Genomic DNA, 19,907 nt, shown 5'->3' on the forward strand with positions numbered 1-19,907 from the left:
GCAGTTTCTACATAGATAGCAATTTAAATAAGACCATCTCCAAGCCATATACAGTATGGGGACATATATGGGATCCAACGTGTTTTACACAACCACTGAGGAATTGTTACTAAAATGTGTTACAGACATTTCATGAATGCACTAAAAATTGTAGAAACTTGTGGAAAATGGGCATCCAATGTACACAATAACAAGTATAGATGCATTTTACGTAGAATATTGTGTAATTAAATTTATAAAAACTGTAAGAGTTATAAGAACATAAAAAAGATAATCTGTAGTAATGCACATATGCTGTTCACAATGTAGTAAAAAATATAATCTATATAAATAGCTTTACCGTGACAGGAATAAAATACATTTGAAATGTATTAAATAAAATAAATTATTTTCAATTGTAATAATATTTCACAATATTCTGTTTTTTACTTTATATTTGATCAAATAAAGGCAACATTGATTTGCATAAATCTTACTCAACCCAAACTTTTGAACAGCAGTTTATCCAAACAAAAAAGGACCCTTTTGTAGGAGATTCCTTGTGTTATGAACTGAAAAGTTTTACTTAGCTCAAAAATGTTTTGTTAAGATAGTAAATGAATTCAGTTCTGTCTTGCAGGTCTGTTCCCTCTCACTTTAAGCATTCATTGACATCCACACACATTTTTCTGCTCTTAGTGGAGTGTTGCTGCTTTTTCTGCAGTATTCTTTCATGCTGGAAAAGATTGATTGTGTATTGTTTATGTATGTGTTTCTTTACAGATTTAAATTACTGCGGCACACACAAGCCCTGTGTAAATGGAGGCACGTGTCTGAATACAGAGCCAGATGAATATTTCTGCTCCTGCCCTGAGGGTTACTCCGGCAAAAACTGTCATATCGGTAAGAAAGCTTAATAAAACTTTGAGAAAGTGGCATATAATTCTCAAAACGAATAGTTTTAATATACAAGTGTAGGAATGGCAAAAATAATATATAGGTAAGAAATGAGTTTAACAAGGTATACCAAATGTGTGTGTGTCTTACAGCCGAGCATGCATGCATGTCAAACCCATGTGCAAATGGCGGGACATGTCATGAGCTGGCTTCAGGGTTTGAGTGCCAATGTCCCCCAGGGTGGGACGGCCCAACTTGTGCTAAAGGTCAGAAGTCATTCACTTTTTATTGACTCTAGATGAGACAGACTACACTAGAAATTGACATATTAGGCATACTTATTTGAATTTTCTGTATGTTTTTCATTTGTGTGTGCACATTTCAGACAAAGATGAGTGCTCGTCAAACCCGTGCGCTCATGATGGGACCTGCATCGATCAGGAGAACGGCTTCGAATGTTTATGCCTCCCACAGTGGACCGGCAACACCTGTCAGATAGGTGAGATCTAGTGTGTGCATGAATTGATATGATTGATTTAATGCTCAAATCTATTGGGGGCCACAAAGCAATACCTCACACAAAACTGGATCGTAAATGGGGGGTCAGATGGCACCTCTTAAATATCAGCAGTTCTCTAAGTGTGCAATGCACCGTGCTTGTTTAATGTAATGAATTGTGTAACTGAATGTACTGAATACACCACAAATTACTCTCAGTTGATTGTGTTACAGTGCAAGTGTGCATTTTGACAGTTTTTTGCAAGTGCATGAGTATGCGATATGCCTGCAACTATGTATATATTTTGGCATTGCGTGCTTGTATGTTTATTTAACCTGAGTTTGTGGGTATGTACTGTATGTGTGTGATATGGAATTTCGTCCAAGGCTGTGTGGTCATGGCAGATAGCTGAATATTATCTGTAACCGGACCTAGGTGATTTAAGAAAAGCTATATATATCATCAGGCCTGGCAACTGCCAAGACGCGGGCTAAATTTATCTTTTTGCACGACTATATTAGAGTGAACATGGGGTGGAGAAAGAACTCAAAAGAGGTGTGGTGTAAGTATTTTACTCCACTGCTGCGAGTGCGACAGGAAATGCTTTATAACCTGTAAACAAGCACAGTGTGGAATTGTAGCCGTGGTGTCTGGTTATGGGGGCGGGTTGGGTTTCCCAGGTTGCACTCTGTTCTCAGGTGTGGAGCGGACAGGGTTACCTATGCAGGATTAAGAAGAGAGTTCGATTTCATCTGTGGTACAACATCAGTTCCAAATAGCTACAAAGCCACACACAACTTTTATTCACTTTTTATAGTCATCTATACACATTAAATATGTTATTATACATTAAACATACTGGCTGGGTTTACCAAATGGAGGTTTGCAAGGGACCTGCACATGGTTCATGAGTTGTTGAAAAAGCTAATCATTAATAATGTTGAATGTAAAATATAAATACTGTTAATAAATGGGGTATAGATGTTCTGCATATTTCAGAGTTATAATGCAAACTTCAATTTTCAGCAGTAATATACTGCTGTCTTTATTTACTGGATAAAGATGAACGATTTATATATATTTAAAAAAATAATCTTTTATATATTTTACTCACAATATCTACTCAGTAAAGTATATAAGAGCTTGGCATAAATACGAAAATATACATTTATTATTAAGATAGACATAAAATATGTAATACATGTTTTTGTAACTTTATGACTAATATACATTTATTATAAAAATAGACATAAAATATTTTTTGTAAAAAAATTCTAACTTTATGACTTTTCCAGTTCTAAAAATACCACTTTTAAAATAAGGCTTCCTCATATATCAACTTTTTCCAAGAACCCTGGTTTGTAAATAAAAAATGAAATAAATAAATAAATAAAAATAAGACAACTAAATATTTATGCTTATTATGCCTTATATGAAATCATTATAAATCATTTTGAGGCTCCTTTGGAAGTCTCCCTTGTTGCTTCCTACTGCTTTATGGTGTCTCAGTGCTTTTAGAGAACATGAATATTTTAGTAGAGTTTTATCTCCTTTTTATGAGCATCTGTAGGTGTGATATTACTGATACTGTATAGAAACAACACATACAGAGGAAAATGTAAAGCTGTTTACAGGGGATGTGAATATGCCACGGTGCATTATGGGAATCTGAGTTTTTTTATGTGGTTTGACATATCCGAGATCTTGTGCTTGGTGGTGGGGCTTAAACTTCCATGCTCTCTTTAGCTCCTCTCATCCTCCTCTTCTCTCTCAAACAGATGTGAATGAGTGTACGAGGAGACCTTGTCTAAATGCTTATGCTTGTAAAAATCTAATTGGTGGATATCATTGCAACTGCTACCCGGGCTGGGCGGGACCGAACTGTAATATCAGTCAGTATACAAACTCTATAAAGTCAACAAAAATCTTTATCTTATACTTTTTCACTCTTTTTCAGCAAAGCAGCAACTTTTGCTCTTCCTTCTCTTCTTTAATGCTGATTAAAGCTTCTTTTTTATTTGTCTTGAAGAAGAAACAGCTTTAAAGCAATAGTGCACCCCAAAATTCCTAATTTTGATCCAAAAGCAGAACATTTTATTTTCCATCAAAGGCTGAAATGTAAGTCATTATTTATTACCACCAGTTTTGTGAACTGGGTCAATTATTCTTAGAAAATATCTGACTCAAATAAATGATTCGTTCACAAATAAGCATTCTGGTCTGTTACATTTTATCATATGTTATCATATAGTTATCAAATAGCTTCAGAAGCCCACTTTTATGATGTATTTATTGTACTTTTTTTATCCTTTTTGAAGCTTACAAGCTTATTTTTAATTACATAAAAAAGAGTGACCACCACAGTCTTTGCAATTAATGTATATAACAGAAATTTGGTCATTTTTGAGAAAGCAGTGTTTGAAAAAGATGTATTTTCCGTCTTTAATGAATCTGTATTGCTTTGACTCTTGCAACGAGTTTTCTCCTTATTGTGCATGTGTTCTGTTAATCTGCCTGCTCTAGCATGTCTAAAATCTCGTTTTCAAAATTTGACTAATTATGGACCAGAATGATGTGCTGATTGTGCTGATGATTATTTTACAGATGTCAACAGCTGTTACGGTCAGTGTCAGAATGGAGGAACCTGTCAGGTGGGCATATGCCTGTTTTATTTGTCATGTCTGTTTAGACATTCTGGGTTGAATCAGTTGTACTGCATCCACCAACACTCAGAACAGTGCACATTTACTGTTCTGATTTACGTAATACAATTAGGTGAAAAACAGTGCATGCAAATACGTAAAGCAATTCAACGTCAGATTCATTACTAAATGTATCGAAGACATTAGTGAATTATTCCCTTTATGGTTTTTCTAACATTTCTTTGATTGTTATTGCCTTTGATGGTGCTACTGTAAGAATTCGTTTTTTCAGAATAGCAGAATTAAGTGAAATAAACCATGAACAGCCTAAACTCAAAACATATATTTTGCAGCTTCTTATGGCAAAATGTGCAAGTAATTAATGATGTTGGCACAGGTGTGAGCATGCAAATAGTAAAGATAAAAATTAATTAAATAGTTGTTGGCTGCTTAGATAATCAATATATTTAGGCAATATTCTTAAAGGGATAGTTACCTGTGTGTGACGTTGAGAAATGTTTCTTTCAAGTGTTTTTTATCCATACAATGGAGGTCAAAATGGTTTGATTATCAGTATCCTTTTTTTTTGTATTGCTCAGACAAAAGTAACTAGATTCTTTGTTCAGTTTTGGGTAAACTATCCCTTTAAAAAATACCATGTAATGGAATTTAAATTGGCGTAGGTTATCATTTCTTGGTTATTTGCTCCCTAACTTTTACAAGCTTACTTGGGCTTCTGTCCCGCACACCTGCAAAACATCTCCACCTCTGTGTGTTTTTGTTAGGATGATCGTCATGGTTATGTGTGCCAGTGCCAGCCGGGCTTCATGGGAAGGCACTGCGAGGTGCAGCAAAGCAGTTGTGCTAGCTCCCCTTGCCAGAATAGTGGACGCTGCCGCTCGCTAGCCACGGGTTATTTGTGTGAATGTCTGTATGGATACACTGGAACCAATTGTGAGGTGAGGCCAATAATTGCATAAAGTATGCACACAAAGAACTTTTTCTTTCTCAGTCACTCATTTCCTTTCTTGTTCTCTCACTCACTCTGTAGGCGCAGGTGGATCTGTGCAGTCCAAACCCATGTCAGAATAAAGGCCAGTGTCATCCTATACAAGGAGATTTTTACTGTGCCTGCGCAGATGAATATGAAGGGAAAACATGTAGTCAGCTACGAGACCACTGCAAAACCAGCACCTGCCAAGGTAGACAAATGACCTCACTGTAGGCCTCATAAAATGTATGATGTTCCTGTAGCTCAATTAGCAGTGCACAGCGCTATTTCATTCCCAGCCAATGCATTAGATCAAAGTTGCGTATTAATATATATAAGCTAACTACTATTTCTATTTTATTTATTTTTTCCATACATTTATTAAGACAGTGGCTGTTTGCACTACGTGTAAAAAGCAATAGATTAAGTGAAAATAGCATATTTTCAATAGCAATAGATGCTATTTATAATAAGTGCAAATAGCAATGGATACTTTACTTTTCATTTTTATTGAAAATATATATATTTTTTGATGTGATAAGAACGAGTTCGGCAAAAGGCGGTTTCGAACTCAGGTCACTTGCATCATAAAGACTACATTAAGTGCTTCATCACCTACACCACTGAAGCCATTAATAGATGGCCATCTTTTGTAATGTTGTCCAGTCCAACCACACGTTGGTGGGCGGAGTTAGTGCAAGTAGCCTCTGCCAACGAGGTGGGCTTTTTTGAACTTGGTGTAAATAGACACTCTGTTTTATAATTTTTTCCCCTTTTGTATGTCCCCTCCTAATATTAATGCCAATGTTTGGCTAATCTTGTTTTGGATGATGTTCTTTTTCCACATTAGTGATTGACAGCTGTACTGTTGCCTTGAAAACCAATGGCACAGCAACAGTGGTTCGGCACATCTTATCAAATGTGTGTGGTCCTCACGGGCGCTGCATCAGTCAGTCAGGAGGAAACTTCACTTGTGCATGCCAACCAGGATTCACTGGGACATATTGTCATGAGAGTAAGTATTACACACATCTAAACACACACCCTTATTACAGCTTTATAGCAGTATTTACAGTACACACACCAATTAATGGGGGTAACTTTTCTGCTTTCTCTCTCAGATGTAAATGACTGTGCATCATCTCCTTGTCACAGCGGAGGAACATGCATTGATGACATCGACTCCTTTCGCTGTGTCTGTCCTGATGGCTTTAATGGGCAACTCTGTGAGCTGGGTAAAAATATCAGCTCTACATGCTTAACTTAACTGTTGTCTCTTTTAGTAGTGGAGCTCTAAACACATTTAGTACATAGAGATTTATTTAGACAAATATGTAAGCTGTACAACTATTTTTCTCATTGATAATAATAATATTGTCTCTTTAGCACCAAAACAGCATATTAGAATGATTTTGATGGATCATGTGACACTGAAGACTGAAGTAATGGCTGCTGAATATTTAGCTTTAGCTTTTTTGTTTTATTCCATCACAGGAATAAATTATATTTTATAATATATTAATTTTCTTTTATTTTTTTGTATTTTACATTTGAATAATATTTCAAAGTATTACTGTTTTAAACAAAAAAATGCAATCTTGTTAAAAGTAATATTTTTTTACCAACCTTAAGCTTCTTTCCACAAACCAGGTTGCTTGCTGTTCTAGCAAGATCAGACAATGCTAATCTGAGTCTGTTTTAGTACAGGATCTATCATATTTTAGATTAGAATTAGAATAATAGAATTAAAGTAATTTACAGGAGCAAACCGCTGCTGATGATGCATTATGTTTTTATAATAGTGATTATAATCTTCTCTTTAGAGGTGAATGAGTGTAGCGGCGATCCTTGTCTAAATGGAGGTATGTGCATTGATCTCCTGAATGATTTCTTCTGTCGCTGCACTGAGAACTGGAAAGGAAAGACGTGTAACTCACGTAAGTGAATGTATGTTTTAGTTTCCATTTTAGGCATTTTACATACACTTGTACTTAAAGTAGAGCTAATGTTACAGGAGACAGTCAGTGTGATTCCAGTACATGCGCTAACGGAGGCACATGCTATGATCATGGAGACTCATTCCGATGTGCGTGTCCCTCTGGATGGGGTGGCAGTACCTGTAACACAGGTGAGATAGAAACTAGAATGCCTCCATGTTGACCTCATTTAATCTATATTTTTCAGACTATCTCTGTCTCTTTCACTATAGCCATGAACAGCTCGTGTGTATCTGGTCCGTGTCTAAATGGCGGGACTTGTATTGGAGGGGGCAACTTCTACACCTGTATCTGTAAGGATGGATGGGAGGGGCCTACCTGTGCGCAAGGTAAGGCCACGCCCACTTACCAAACTCCCCCAACTCTTTCTCTTTTCCCTAAATATCCACTAACTAAACCTTGAGCATGTGTAAATGTGATTTACTCCCACGTGTGTGGCAGGCTGGGATTTGCCCTGACAGGTCTAGTTCTGATCTATCATCTCGTAGTTCTCAGTTTATGAGATGTTTTCATTCTGTTTTCAGATGTTGATGACTGCAACCCTCATCCATGGTAAGTGATGCAAAAGATAACGTAAGTGAAGAAAAGTACAGAAAAGAGAACAAAACAGTCACTCCTGTAAACATGTCACTCACAAAACTTTGTTTGAACTTTTGAATCTGAATATAGAATAGAAATGTGTCTAAACCCATACAAAGGAAGGAAGTTACTAGTTAATGCACCTGTAGCATCTTTCTCTTGCTAAGGTGGTAAGATATGCTCAGATGCTGTGTCTCTGTCCCTCTCTTTCTGTAGTTATAATGGGGGACAGTGTGTGGATGGGGTCAACTGGTTTCGCTGTGAGTGTGCACATGGGTTTGCAGGACCTGACTGTCGAATCAGTGAGTAAATAAACATACAGATATCTCTAAATAGGACTATGAATATTCATGAGATGACATTTTATTATTAAAATATTTAAGAAATAAAATACTTAACATAATACTATTATTTAAATTAATATAAAATATTCATAGTTAATATTAATTCACAAGTGAAAAGTTTGAAAAACCAGTTTGAACATAGACATTGTTTTTTGCATTTCCATTTAGTGATGCTACTAGTAATGCAAAAATTACTCACTTCATACACTGTGAACAATTTATCTTTGTATGTTTAATTGAAAAAATGTAGCTAATAATTGTTCAATCAAATATTAGTCTTCTTGTGAAATGACTTCTATCTAGTGACATATGTTGCTTTCTTACAATTCACTGCAAGCTTGCATTCATATCCAGTCAAACCCAAATTATTTGAAGTCCAGTTCTTTCTTTCTCGATGAGACTTTTCACTCAGGTTTATGTCAGAATAAGAAGGAAAGATCTAGAAATATGCTACTTTCGATACATTCAGACTAACACTCTCTACTTCTGTCACTCACTCGATCTCAGACATAGATGAGTGCCAGTCCTCTCCCTGTTCATATGGAGCCACATGTGTGGATGAGATTAATGGATATCGCTGTCTTTGCCCCATGGGACGAGCTGGACCGCGCTGCCAGGAGTGTGAGTTCCCACTGACAGACCACCCTACTTGTTTGCATTATGAGAAATGAAGTGTTGAAAATATTTGCTGTCTACTCATGTCGTGTGAGCCCATCTTAACTTCAGCCAAACAAAACTGGACTAGACTAAATTGCCTGTTTCAGCAGCTTTCAACAGGGGTCTATGGTGGTTCTGCACAGGCTTCTCCAACCTATGTGTGGAAACAAAACATTTTAATACGGTTAAATGCATTTCAGCTAAATGTTTCATTGTCCCTAAGAATTTAAATGCATTTTTCTTTATTGAAATGATGGGATGGCAAAATTATTATTTGATGCATATTATAATAGGACAGTAAAATTTGTAATAACTTTTTTTCTATTTTAATATATTTTGTCTTTACTGTCACTTTTAATCATGTTAATGTACCCCTGTTGAATAGAAGTACTAATTAAAATAATTTTTCTTACTCCAAACCTTTAAACTACTATAATGTTTAAGATCTGATCTCTCTTTCTTTCTCTGTGTTCCTCACCATCTCTCTTCATCTGTAGTTATTGGTGTAGGAAAGGCATGCGATCGCTCCGGGGTGCAGGCTACTCACGGTGATCGCTGGGAGGATGGGTGCAACAGCTGTCAGTGCATGAACGGAAACATCAGGTGCACTAAAGTGAGTCAAAAAGCTACCTCACACTGTGTTACTGTACCAAACAAATACCAATTGCAGTCGCATTCTGTGTAAAATGTTATCGTCAGGTGGAGTTAAAAAGGTGAAAATGCATTAAGGACATCATTTGATTTGATCATTTATTCTTTTATATTTATTTCTATTTATTTTTATTTTATGTAGATATAGATACTTCATTTAGATTTTTTTTTATTGTGACCACAGGTGCATTGTGGTCATCAGCCCTGCTTGTTGCAATCAGACTCTGGTGAGTCACGGCGCCCCCTGTGTCTACTAGGACAGGAGTGTGTAGAGCATCATTTCCTGTCTTGCCTTCGTCCACCATGCAGTCATCTGGGTATATGCGCCCCTCGTGAAGGTCTACAGCCCATCGACACTCGGTGCTTACCCAACAACGGCTACCTAGATGATAACTGTGCTCATGTTACACTTGTTTTTGACTCTGACAGCGTCCCGGAGGTAAGAGTTTTTCATTTGGTAAATGCTAAAAGTACTGAAAGTCAGATGAAATATACACAGCTCTTTATCTCAGACACACTTGATTTTTCCATTCAAAATGTGTTGGGTTTGTTTAACAGGGCACTACTGCTGAAGGAGTCTGCTCAGAGCTAACTTATCTGCCAATCACACGAACTCTGGCCAAAGACCACACCCTTTCCATTCTTTGCGACCAATCACCTTCCAGCCAAAATGCAGTGAAGGTTGCTATGGTGAGCTCACTCTCTTTAATCATCCGTCGTTAATCCTATAAAATTACCTCATCTGCTGTAAACAGTCCCTGTCTGCTTGGTCTCAGATCTTATGTAAAAACACTTTTAAAAAGACTGAACATAAAAGAAGGTTAATGATGAAGATTTAACTGTTTCTTGTTACTGTACCTCAAGTTGTCAGTTCTTTATTTATTAGAAGCTGTTTTCAAATAACAACAAATACAAACTTTTTACTAAAAAAGTGGGCCTTGAAGAAATTTCCAAGTTTCCTGCTCCTAAACACAACTGTGGCGACATTTATATGTGCTTATCTCGTAAAAGCAATTACTCTAACATAACTTGAAGGCAGCTTAAAACAGTGTGCATCAAAATGCAGATTTTTTTTTCATTCAGTAACACGCTCTTCCTGTTTTATCCTGAAACCATCACATCTGTTTTCCTTCACTTCGAAGTGTTTATTTCCTTCTTTCCATCTTGTCTGTCCTTTAAAACATTTCCCTGTCTTTCTTCCAGTTTGCACTTCTTTAAAAAAAAGCCCTTTGAATCAGAGTCAAACGGCTTCCAAAGAGAGCTTGTAAAATTTGATTCGTTTTCTGATCTTTTTGTGAGTTCTTTTGTGACTTATTTTCTTTCAGTTCTCTCATCTCAATGTTCTGGACCTCCTCGTCTTTCTTTTTTTTTATCTCCTTCACTCACTCCATTGCTGTAGTAATGCAGACTCTTGGGGAAAGGTCTGGCCCTCTATTTTAAGCCCTTAATAGCCAGAATCTTAGTTCTACTCTTTATGTGATGTTGTAATGCTAAAAAGATTCATGTTGTAACATTGAAAGTTTTCCGGAAAAGGAGTGGTAACCTTTTATGGTGTGAGCCCTCATAAGGCTTTGCTTTGTGCTGATGTTATAAGCTCAGCATTGGGACGTCCCCCACGAACTCCACCATGGTTGTACCTTGACTATTAACACAGACAAATTACATGTGGCTGTCCATGAAATTTAAGGGAAAGGTGAATAACTTGCCCAGTCAGGTCTAACTTCTTTCATTTCTGATCTTGCTATTCTTTTTTTCTTCTTCACTCTAAATTCCTTTCCTTCTATTTTACGCTGTCTTTCTATCTCTGTCATTCCACTATGCCTCTATCATTCCTCCTTCCCTTTTTTCTGACTGTACTTTTTCTTTCTCTTTTTAGTTTCAATTTTAGTATGTGTTCGTATTAAATCAAAGGGGAATAAGAAGAAATATTATTACATCACAATTTTATTTCCAGACTCAAATGAGATTTTCCGTTATTAGTATTAACAGGACAGGGACTTTTCTAATTGCTTGCTACATAATCAGATGTTTTATTTTGTGGTTAAACCTTTTCTGGAAGTAAATTTTTTTTATTGTGTCTGGCGGTTTCATTAGTGAGATTGTGTTTCTCTACTAATTTGGCACTTGAGTAAAAATTTTATTTTACTGTTACAGATATTCTACCATTGTGTACTGTCAAACAGAATTACATTGACTCTGTTGTTGTTGTTTTGGAGTTTCCTAACAAGTGGTGTAATTATGTGAATGCAAGTAAACATCAGGACGATGGCTTGGGACTTGAGTCTTTTTCATTCTCTCTGTTTTGATCTCCACAGTCATATGAGCAAAACACGTTTGTTGATGGACGAGCTCAGATACAGGATGTTGTCCGCTCCATCATTGATGTTCTGTCCAAACCTCACAACAGCACGTTGCTGTTGGCTTTGAAAGAGGTCAGAGTTGACACTCAGGATCCAGGTCCCCAAGTCGGTGAGTCAGATGCATCTCTTTTAGACATCATTACATAAATCTATTATTTTAATATATTTTTTTAAATAATTATGATTTAATTTATAATTTAATTAGAGTTTATAAAAAATTTTTAATGCATATATTATAATAACAGTAATAATAATTCCAAGTTTTGTGTGGTTAAGATGTTTTCTGATTCAGTATATATTAAAATGTAATTTATTCCCATGAAAGCTTTTAAATTTTCAGCATCATTACTCCATGCATCAGTGTCACATGATCCTTCATAAATCATTGTAATATGATGATTTGATGCTCAAGAAACATGTTTAATCATATTGAAAACAGTTTATAACATTATGTATGTCTTTGCTGTCACTTTTGATCCATTTATTTTGATAAAGTACTAATTTCTTTAAAAAAAAACCTGAATGGTAGTAAATATGTTTAATGTCATTTTTTTGTCTCTTTCTTCAGGTTACCTCATTCCGTTGCTGTGTGTGCTGTTTGTGGTATTATGGATCTCATGTTTCATCGTCTGCGTGTGGTGGTTCAGGAGACGCAGGAAAGCGAGACAAAGAGAGGACACGCAGATGGAGGAGAGCATCAACAACCAGCGCGGGACACTGTTGAGTACTCGCACACCTCGCAAAGATAACACAGACCCGCTGCAGGAGAACAAGAACCTGCTCTACCCTCTGGATCGGGTTGGAGACGGAGCCGAGCGAGAGGAAGAGGAGGAAAAAGGAGACGAAGAGAGCGACAGAGGGCTTGTTCTGCATAAGTGCTCATCTCTTGCGTTCACTAAAGGGGATGCAGTGTACACTATTCCCACTACAGCCCAAAGTCAGCCAAACAGGACACACTACAGCAGCAAAGACAACCGCTGCAAGAACAATGTGAACGAGAGATTAGGCGAGCACATGAAAGATCATTACGTATGAAAGAACCAGACAAACTGGACAAAAATATAAGTGTTTTTTGCTGATCTGAAAACTTTTGGTCTTGTGTGATTGGTGTTTTGGTGTCATCCTTTTTTTCATCATTGGATAGTCAAATGAAACAGGGATCTGACATTCACAGAATGGTTCCCAAAATCCTTTTCTTTTGTTTACACTTCACTCTTTTTCATTAAAAAGAAGGACATTTTACACAAAGCTTAACTTTGAGAATATGTCTGTGAACTGTGCCGCGACCTTTGACCCCAAGGAGGAATCAGCGATAGGCAGCTTTAAAGTGTTTTTGATTATGTCCAGACCTGCCCAAAGTCAAGTGTTAGAAGCCGTTAAATCTTCCAGTGATATATATGCACAACTGTCTCATTGAACCTTCACGATAGCGCTTACCTTTTATATACATTTTGCATAATAATACACATATGTTGGTTCTTGTATTGACACACTTAAATGAGTAGTTCGCCCAAAGGAAGATTCAGTCATCATTTACTCACCCTCATGTCATTCCAAACCTATATGACTTTTTTCTTCTGTATAACAAAAGTTACATAAGAGCGTTGGAAGAACTGGAGCTGGAAAGTGGTGCAAAAGCACCATAAAATAAAATATAAATGGATATGTTATATTCCAAGTCATCTGGAGCCATGTGATAGCTTTGTGGGATGAACAAACCAAAATATACATCATTATACACTAATAGCTCTCCTCTTGTTGGGCTGTTTACCTGTTTTTCAGAGTTGAACTGGATCAAATGATTCATTGAAAAGCTCCAACTCAAAAGAATCATTTGTTCAATCTCTAACACTCTCAACAAGGAGAGTAAGGGTGTATAACAAGACATTAAGTCAATAATGTCTGAAGTTTTTCCTTCACACAAATCTGTTTTATGACATCAGAAGACTTTTTAAAGAGCTTGACCGCCTCCGTCCTCATTCATTTTTGTTACACAGAAAAGAGAACAAAACAACATTTGGAATGACGTGACGAGTAAAACAGTTTCATTTTTCGGTGAACTAACATAACTGTTAAGTATACAATGTTTACTTTTATGTTTTATATTGTTTGGGTATTGGTACACATAGTTCAGACAGTAAGAGTATTTAGACTGATAAACTCTCACTCAGCTCTTGATGGTTAGAAATTATTGGTCAGTTTTTTTTTGTTTTTTTTTTAAGTGACAGCCATATAAACAGAACAGTCTTGATGGAAAGAATCAAGGGCCACTTCAGTCAGTGCACTATTGTGTTGTCGCAAAACACTTGGTTTTTGGTCACACAGTAGGTGACAATGATTTTAATTGTTTAATCACTGAGAGATAGTTCATTATATTGAAAAATATTCATATGTACATATGTAAATAGTGGAAAAAAGACAGCTGTGTATATTCGAGTTTAGTAAGTTATGTGACACCTTTTTATCATTGTCATTCTTAGAATTATTACTTTTTCTAATTCTCTCCTTTAGTCGCTCTCCTTTTCAACAGTGTCATTCCTTTTATTTATGTTGGTAAGAACATTTTTTATATATAAATATGTAAAATGTCCACAGGTTGGTAGTCTATCTGTGGAGACTATAAAAATTACTTTAAACAATAGATGATCTATCTTCATGTAGATTATCTGTCTTTTAATGACTTTCCTAGTCAATGTCAACTAACGATTGGACACATTGACCATGCTGAAAGAATGTTTTGCCATTGATCAAAACGCTGACTTCTTCTGAAGACCTACAGTACTTCATTGGAGAAAGACTCAAAGACTTCAAAGAAATATGCTGCATGTTTGAGTGGCACTTTGTTTCCTTGGAAAAATCCAACACCTGCATTTTCATGCCACTGTCAGCCATGATATAATTATGTGTTTATATTAGTCTCCCAGACTGTCTGCATTTTAAGTTTGATGTTGGAAGGCTTTGGAAGATGTTTTTTTTTTATTATTATTCTTAATGTTTTCAGAACATCATTGCTTTGTATTATTATGCTACAATTCAAAATGAACCATAAATGGACCAGTGTATTGACCCATGTCAAAGACAGGAAACACTTAAGTGTATCTTCAGTCTGAGTATTGTGTTGAATATATTTATAAAATGGTACTATATTACTATAATACCATTTTTCAAAAGAACACTATGAGTAAAGATTTATGTTATCAGAAATCCTCCTTTGTCTGGGGTGGCTGGGGTATTTCCCCCTCCTTTATTCATGAGCTGTTCTGCCATATTTGATTGGGGTCAAATCAAATGCAATTAAGATTTTTGGAAAGTCAGAAAAATTAAATCCGTGCATGTTGCTGTGGCTGAATGAAGGGGAATTTGGGATGTTTTTCATTGTTGTGTTTCATTTGGTGTCTTTAGTGCACAGAAAAAACATAATGCAGTTGAATATATAAATGACTGGATTATGCAAAATGTGACAGTAATTCAGATGAGTTTACATTATGAATCATGTCACTCCTCAATGAAAGTTTCTTTATTGTTATATTAAGGAATTGAAACACACTTCCCTAACATGAAAAAACAAGTCCATCACATTTCTGGCTGTTATTAGTTCTACATGCACTGATGCTCATACTGAATCTGGCATTTCATTTGTTAAATCTGTTGGATTTTCCCAAGTATTTATTAAAGACTTTTGTACCTGTGAGGTTTACACTTTTATTTCATATGTAGCAGATGTGATGTCTTCATTTAGCTTTTCCATTCCAAAACACAAGCTCATGCCTCATTGGTCAGCTGCTGATGTCATGCATGACAGTGAAATCCACAGAGCTGGAGAAGAATCCTCTAATAGAGTTGTAGAGGCTGATAACAGGGGTTTTGTTTTTACTCAGTCAGAGTAACAATGTGTATCATCTCTCTTAAAGATTAACCTGCTCTAACTCATCCTGGGTCTCTCGGAGCTTTAATTTCACAAGGGAAAAAAAAGACACACCCACATAAAAAAAATATTTTCAGAACTATTCACCTTGGATTACCGGATATTTCTGGAGGATGAGGGTGTAAAGCATTGGCAAGCAACCAGTAAAGTTTTTTTTTTTTTTTTTAACACTGATCATAATTCTTGAAAAGTTTCTTGAGGACCAAATCAGCTTATTAGAATGATTTCTGAAAAATAATGTGACTGAAGACTGGAGTAATGATGCTGAAAATACAGCTTTGCCATCACAGGAATAAATGACCTTTTACAATATATTAAGACCACAGTTAAATTGCAATAATATTTCAAAATACTACAGTTTTTAATGTATATTTATTAAATAAACTGGTAGTCCTAAATAAAATAATCACAGCTGTTTTCAACATTGACAATATTTCTTGAAAAGTTTCTTGAAATCCTCACAATAATTTCTGAAGAACCATGTAACACTAAAGACTGCAATGACTGCTGAAAATTCAGCTTTGCCATTTAAAATATATATAAGTTAAAATTTAAATTTCAATAATATTTCAAAATATTACAGTTTTTAATGTACATTCATTAAGTTAATTGGTAGTCCTGGTGAGCACAAGATGCTTTCTTTCAAAAACATAAAAATAAAAAAATAAATGAAAAACATTTGAATTATGTAGTTTACCCAAAAATGATTTTGTCATGGAAATAAGATGCTAGTTCTGTATAGGGGGAAAATGGGTTGTGTTTCATGTCTTTTATTTTGGAGTTTAGTCATGGTCCCTGTCTAATCATGTGATTCCCTTGCCCTCATGTTATCCTGCTATTGGTTTTTTCGTTCATGTGTCATGTTCTCATTGGTTGTCTCAGTCATGTGTCTTGTCTCTCATTGGTTGGTTCTTCTCACGTGACCTGTATTGTTTTATATAAATAGCCCTCATGTTGCCTTTGTTCTTGGTCAAGTATTGATGTTGTAACCTGCTGTTGGTGAGTCAAATCTTTTCAACTCTGTTCATGCCATGCAAAGTATCTGTTTGTAGTTTGAGATAATTTTTTAATAAACTGCGCATGGGTTATTAAACTCGCCCTTTTAGTGGAGATTGGAGAGCTGTTTTATATTACAGTATATTTTCCTTTAAATGGCACCTATTATGCAAAATCCACTTTTAAATGGTGTTTAGACATAAATGTGTGTGAACACAACCACCATACAATAATATAAATCCACCGAATCCTCACTTTTAATCCCCATTATACCAAGTTTGTCTTATTCTGTATGATATTATCATGCAGTGTGACATCACATTGCATGGGGCCTGGCCATGGGGATTGATTGACAACCCAGCATTGCTATAGTTTCCGCCCTCAGTGGTTGTACACTGCCCCCCATTTTCTCTGGTTGTGGCAAGAAGGGATACAGCTCCGACCAGAAACGAACAATGAAATTTTCTACCTATTTGTTTAAAGTCTAATGTTGGGGTAACCTTAAACCTAACCCTTACAATAATGAAAAAAATAGAAATTGATTTATGTACAGTGTGACAAAAAAATAAATTGTACTGATGTCCAGTAGCGCCCTTCCAGCCTTAACCATTTTCTCCGCACTCGAGCAGTTGTAACATCTCGCAAGTGATCCTGATGCTCTGTTTAGGTTTAAGACTGAACATGAGTCTTCATTTCCCCCCAACGTCTGAGTTGCAGAGGACACTGTGAACTACTTTCATTTTTCAATGTAATGCACCTCAAATCTACCTTAATAAGTGTACAGTAATTCCAAACTCCTTTGTAAATATCATGTCACTTAAGTGCTTAGAATTGTAACTGTATTTGTGTGTGAACATGAAGTATTTTTAAATTGATCATTGCTGTGGTTGTGAGATTAGTTGGCACTGGTCGTAGCATGCGATTCATTCGGTAGCACGGTCGCACCGTTAAATCAATTGATCCACGCGATAAAACACGGCGCAAGCTCTGTATTATCGTGCTGTTTAGCCCCACTTTCATTGCATTTGGCTTTCCATATGTTCGGCTAAACACCAGTTCTCTCTCTCTGTTATGTTGCTTCTACTGGCTGTTTATTGCTGTAGATATGCAATGCTGAGAGATTCGAACCATAATATTGTGCAGGAACATTGCAAGCACAAATAAAGACATTTTGGAACCAGGGGGATATAATAAACCGTGTATGTTAACCAACATGCTAGGACTTCTTGTTATCTGTGGACAGGAATTACTTTATTTAAATAAGCAATAGTGTGTTAAAGAGAATATGTCCTCTACGAATTAATCCTTTTTTTTTTTTTTTTGCTTAAACCACAACATTACACACTATCTAAAGTTGAAAAGGGGGGGGGGGGGAGCATAACAGGACCCCTTTAAGAACTTCACTCTTATTTTTATTTCTAACCTACTCAATCTTTTACATCAAGGGCTTTTCAGTTCCAATCTTGGAAGTCCAGTGTTCTGTTGGGTTTAGATCTGGTCCTAACCAAACACACCCGACAAAATTACAAAATTACAATTACAAAATTACAGACAGTTGGGTTAAATTCGGATCGGTACTGCAGGACACTTGAGTTGAAGAGCCCAAGTCTGTGGTTTTGCACCCTCAGGTCTTGTTAGGTGGCCTGGTGCCCTTGGTCTGAACTCTGCACTGAAATGACTCTATCCTGTAACATGTCTGTGGTAGTGGAAAGGTGTCTATTTTAGGAGCATTTTTTTTTTTGCCGTACTGTATACTTCACGGGGAGAGCAGGTGGGGGTAAGCTTACTGAATGATGGGATGGTAAGTGAACTTGACTGCTAATGCCAATAGTAGTAGGTTTATGTGTAGGTACTTTGGTGTGAGTATATGAGTGAACAAGCTTTGATTTGTTGAATGTTGACTCCATGCTAAGCTGTAGGATTATTGCGGAGTCAGCAGTGGTATCAGATTCACAATCTGAGCTGCATGCACAGACATAAAGAAAAGAATTTGGTGAACACATTTTTTTCTGCCAACAGAGGAAGTTGCCAACAGGAATCTGGCAGCTCAGTCTTCAGTACCTGAAACTTGAGGTACACCTCACATTCCTGTTTTATAAGCTGAGAGAGACTGACAGAGAGAGAGAGAAAAAAATAAACCGAAACCGTAACCTTGTAAGAAGCTGTAAAATATGCCCTTGCTTAAGTTGTCTGTACTCAAAATTAATTTCAACAGTCAATACAACTGAAGTAGTTGAGAGAACATTCATGTTAGGCTTTCATAGAGTCAACTGAAAATGCTACAAAAGTCCATAAGAAATATTGCACATTTAACATGTAAAAAGGAATTAAAAACACATGGCAACCTGATGCATTCAAGTTTTTAAGTTTTCTCAGCTATTGTCTTTAGAGTCTAAGTAACACTTTCTCACATTTTCATTTTGTACATTTACTAAAATCAAGATGCTTCCTTCATCCAAGCAGATTTTTTTTTTCACAACACAACAAATAACTAAACATAAAGACAAAATAACAAAAATTTAAAGTCAGCATAACAATAACTAACAAAATATATTCATGCTGCAATGTATGCTGAGAAATTTGAGGGTTTTATAAATATTAAAATCATTTCCATTTTTGGCATTTACTGCATGGTATCTTGTTCTGATTTCAAGTCATTTTAATTTCATTTTATTAATTAATTTGTTTGTTACAATTCATCCTGTTTTTTTTGTTTGTTTTTTTTCTCCTGGATCCTAATTAACTACTGCACTTAATATAAAATAGTAATAGAAATGCTTAATTTATTCATTAATTAGTTAAAAAATACTAGTCATGCTGAAACACGGCAAACAAAATGTTGACAATGAGCAAATAAGTTTCAGATAAAAAGACAAACTCTGAACATTACAAAAGTAAAAATGGCAAAATTAATAAATGCATTGAGAAATTCTAAGAAAAAACCCCCGAACTTATTTGACCTGACATTAGATTTCCAGTCAATGCAAAGCTTTGTAAGTGAACGGTTTACACTCTTATTAACGTGTTGAGGCTATTGAAGTGTTGGTTTTTTTTTTTTTTTTTTTTAATTCAGACCAGTATATGAAACACTGAGGGATCCATGCTTGGTTTTCCATGAAGTACAGTAGGAGACTCAAGATGAGTCAAAGCCTGTGTTTCACTCGTCTCAATACCTTGATTATTTGTAGAAACAGCTGCTAAAGATGCTCTGCGGGTTTGAGACTCCATGCTGGCATTGAACACATCCCAGAATTCCTCTTGCTCTCAACTGAACATTATTCATCTAGTGCTGGCAAAAAACAACCGCAGCTGCCAATCGAAACTCCTCTCTTCCTAAAACCAAAAACTTCAAAACCAAATAATGAAAATACTGCATAATTGTTAAATGGC

General features: G+C 36.0%; 1 protein-coding gene across 4 annotated transcripts in view; it reads left to right on the forward strand.

The window, feature by feature from the left end:
* jag2a (jagged canonical Notch ligand 2a) overlaps positions 1-15,287 on the forward strand; it is a 41,802-nt gene extending 26,515 nt beyond the window's left edge. For 2 of the 4 annotated variants that reach the window (XM_026223562.1, XM_026223563.1), the window contains exons 7-26: positions 763-882; positions 1,029-1,142; positions 1,262-1,375; positions 3,154-3,267; positions 3,980-4,026; positions 4,803-4,976; positions 5,069-5,219; positions 5,859-6,023; positions 6,130-6,243; positions 6,832-6,945; positions 7,023-7,136; positions 7,218-7,334; positions 7,530-7,557; positions 7,801-7,886; positions 8,436-8,549; positions 9,083-9,198; positions 9,421-9,675; positions 9,795-9,926; positions 11,552-11,705; positions 12,165-15,287. In XM_026223562.1, coding sequence (XP_026079347.1) covers positions 763-882; positions 1,029-1,142; positions 1,262-1,375; positions 3,154-3,267; positions 3,980-4,026; positions 4,803-4,976; positions 5,069-5,219; positions 5,859-6,023; positions 6,130-6,243; positions 6,832-6,945; positions 7,023-7,136; positions 7,218-7,334; positions 7,530-7,557; positions 7,801-7,886; positions 8,436-8,549; positions 9,083-9,198; positions 9,421-9,675; positions 9,795-9,926; positions 11,552-11,705; positions 12,165-12,631 — 2,810 coding nt within the window. In that variant the 3' untranslated portion in view covers positions 12,632-15,287. The remainder of the gene's footprint in view (positions 1-762; positions 883-1,028; positions 1,143-1,261; positions 1,376-3,153; positions 3,268-3,979; positions 4,027-4,802; positions 4,977-5,068; positions 5,220-5,858; positions 6,024-6,129; positions 6,244-6,831; positions 6,946-7,022; positions 7,137-7,217; positions 7,335-7,529; positions 7,558-7,800; positions 7,887-8,435; positions 8,550-9,082; positions 9,199-9,420; positions 9,676-9,794; positions 9,927-11,551; positions 11,706-12,164) is intronic. The other 2 variants (XM_026223564.1, XM_026223565.1) reach the window with 1 other exon arrangement.
* Positions 15,288-19,907: the final 4,620 nt, after the last annotated feature.

This window comes from Carassius auratus, chromosome 38 (assembly GCF_003368295.1).
Source record: "Carassius auratus strain Wakin chromosome 38, ASM336829v1, whole genome shotgun sequence".
Taxonomy (NCBI): domain Eukaryota; kingdom Metazoa; phylum Chordata; class Actinopteri; order Cypriniformes; family Cyprinidae; genus Carassius; species Carassius auratus.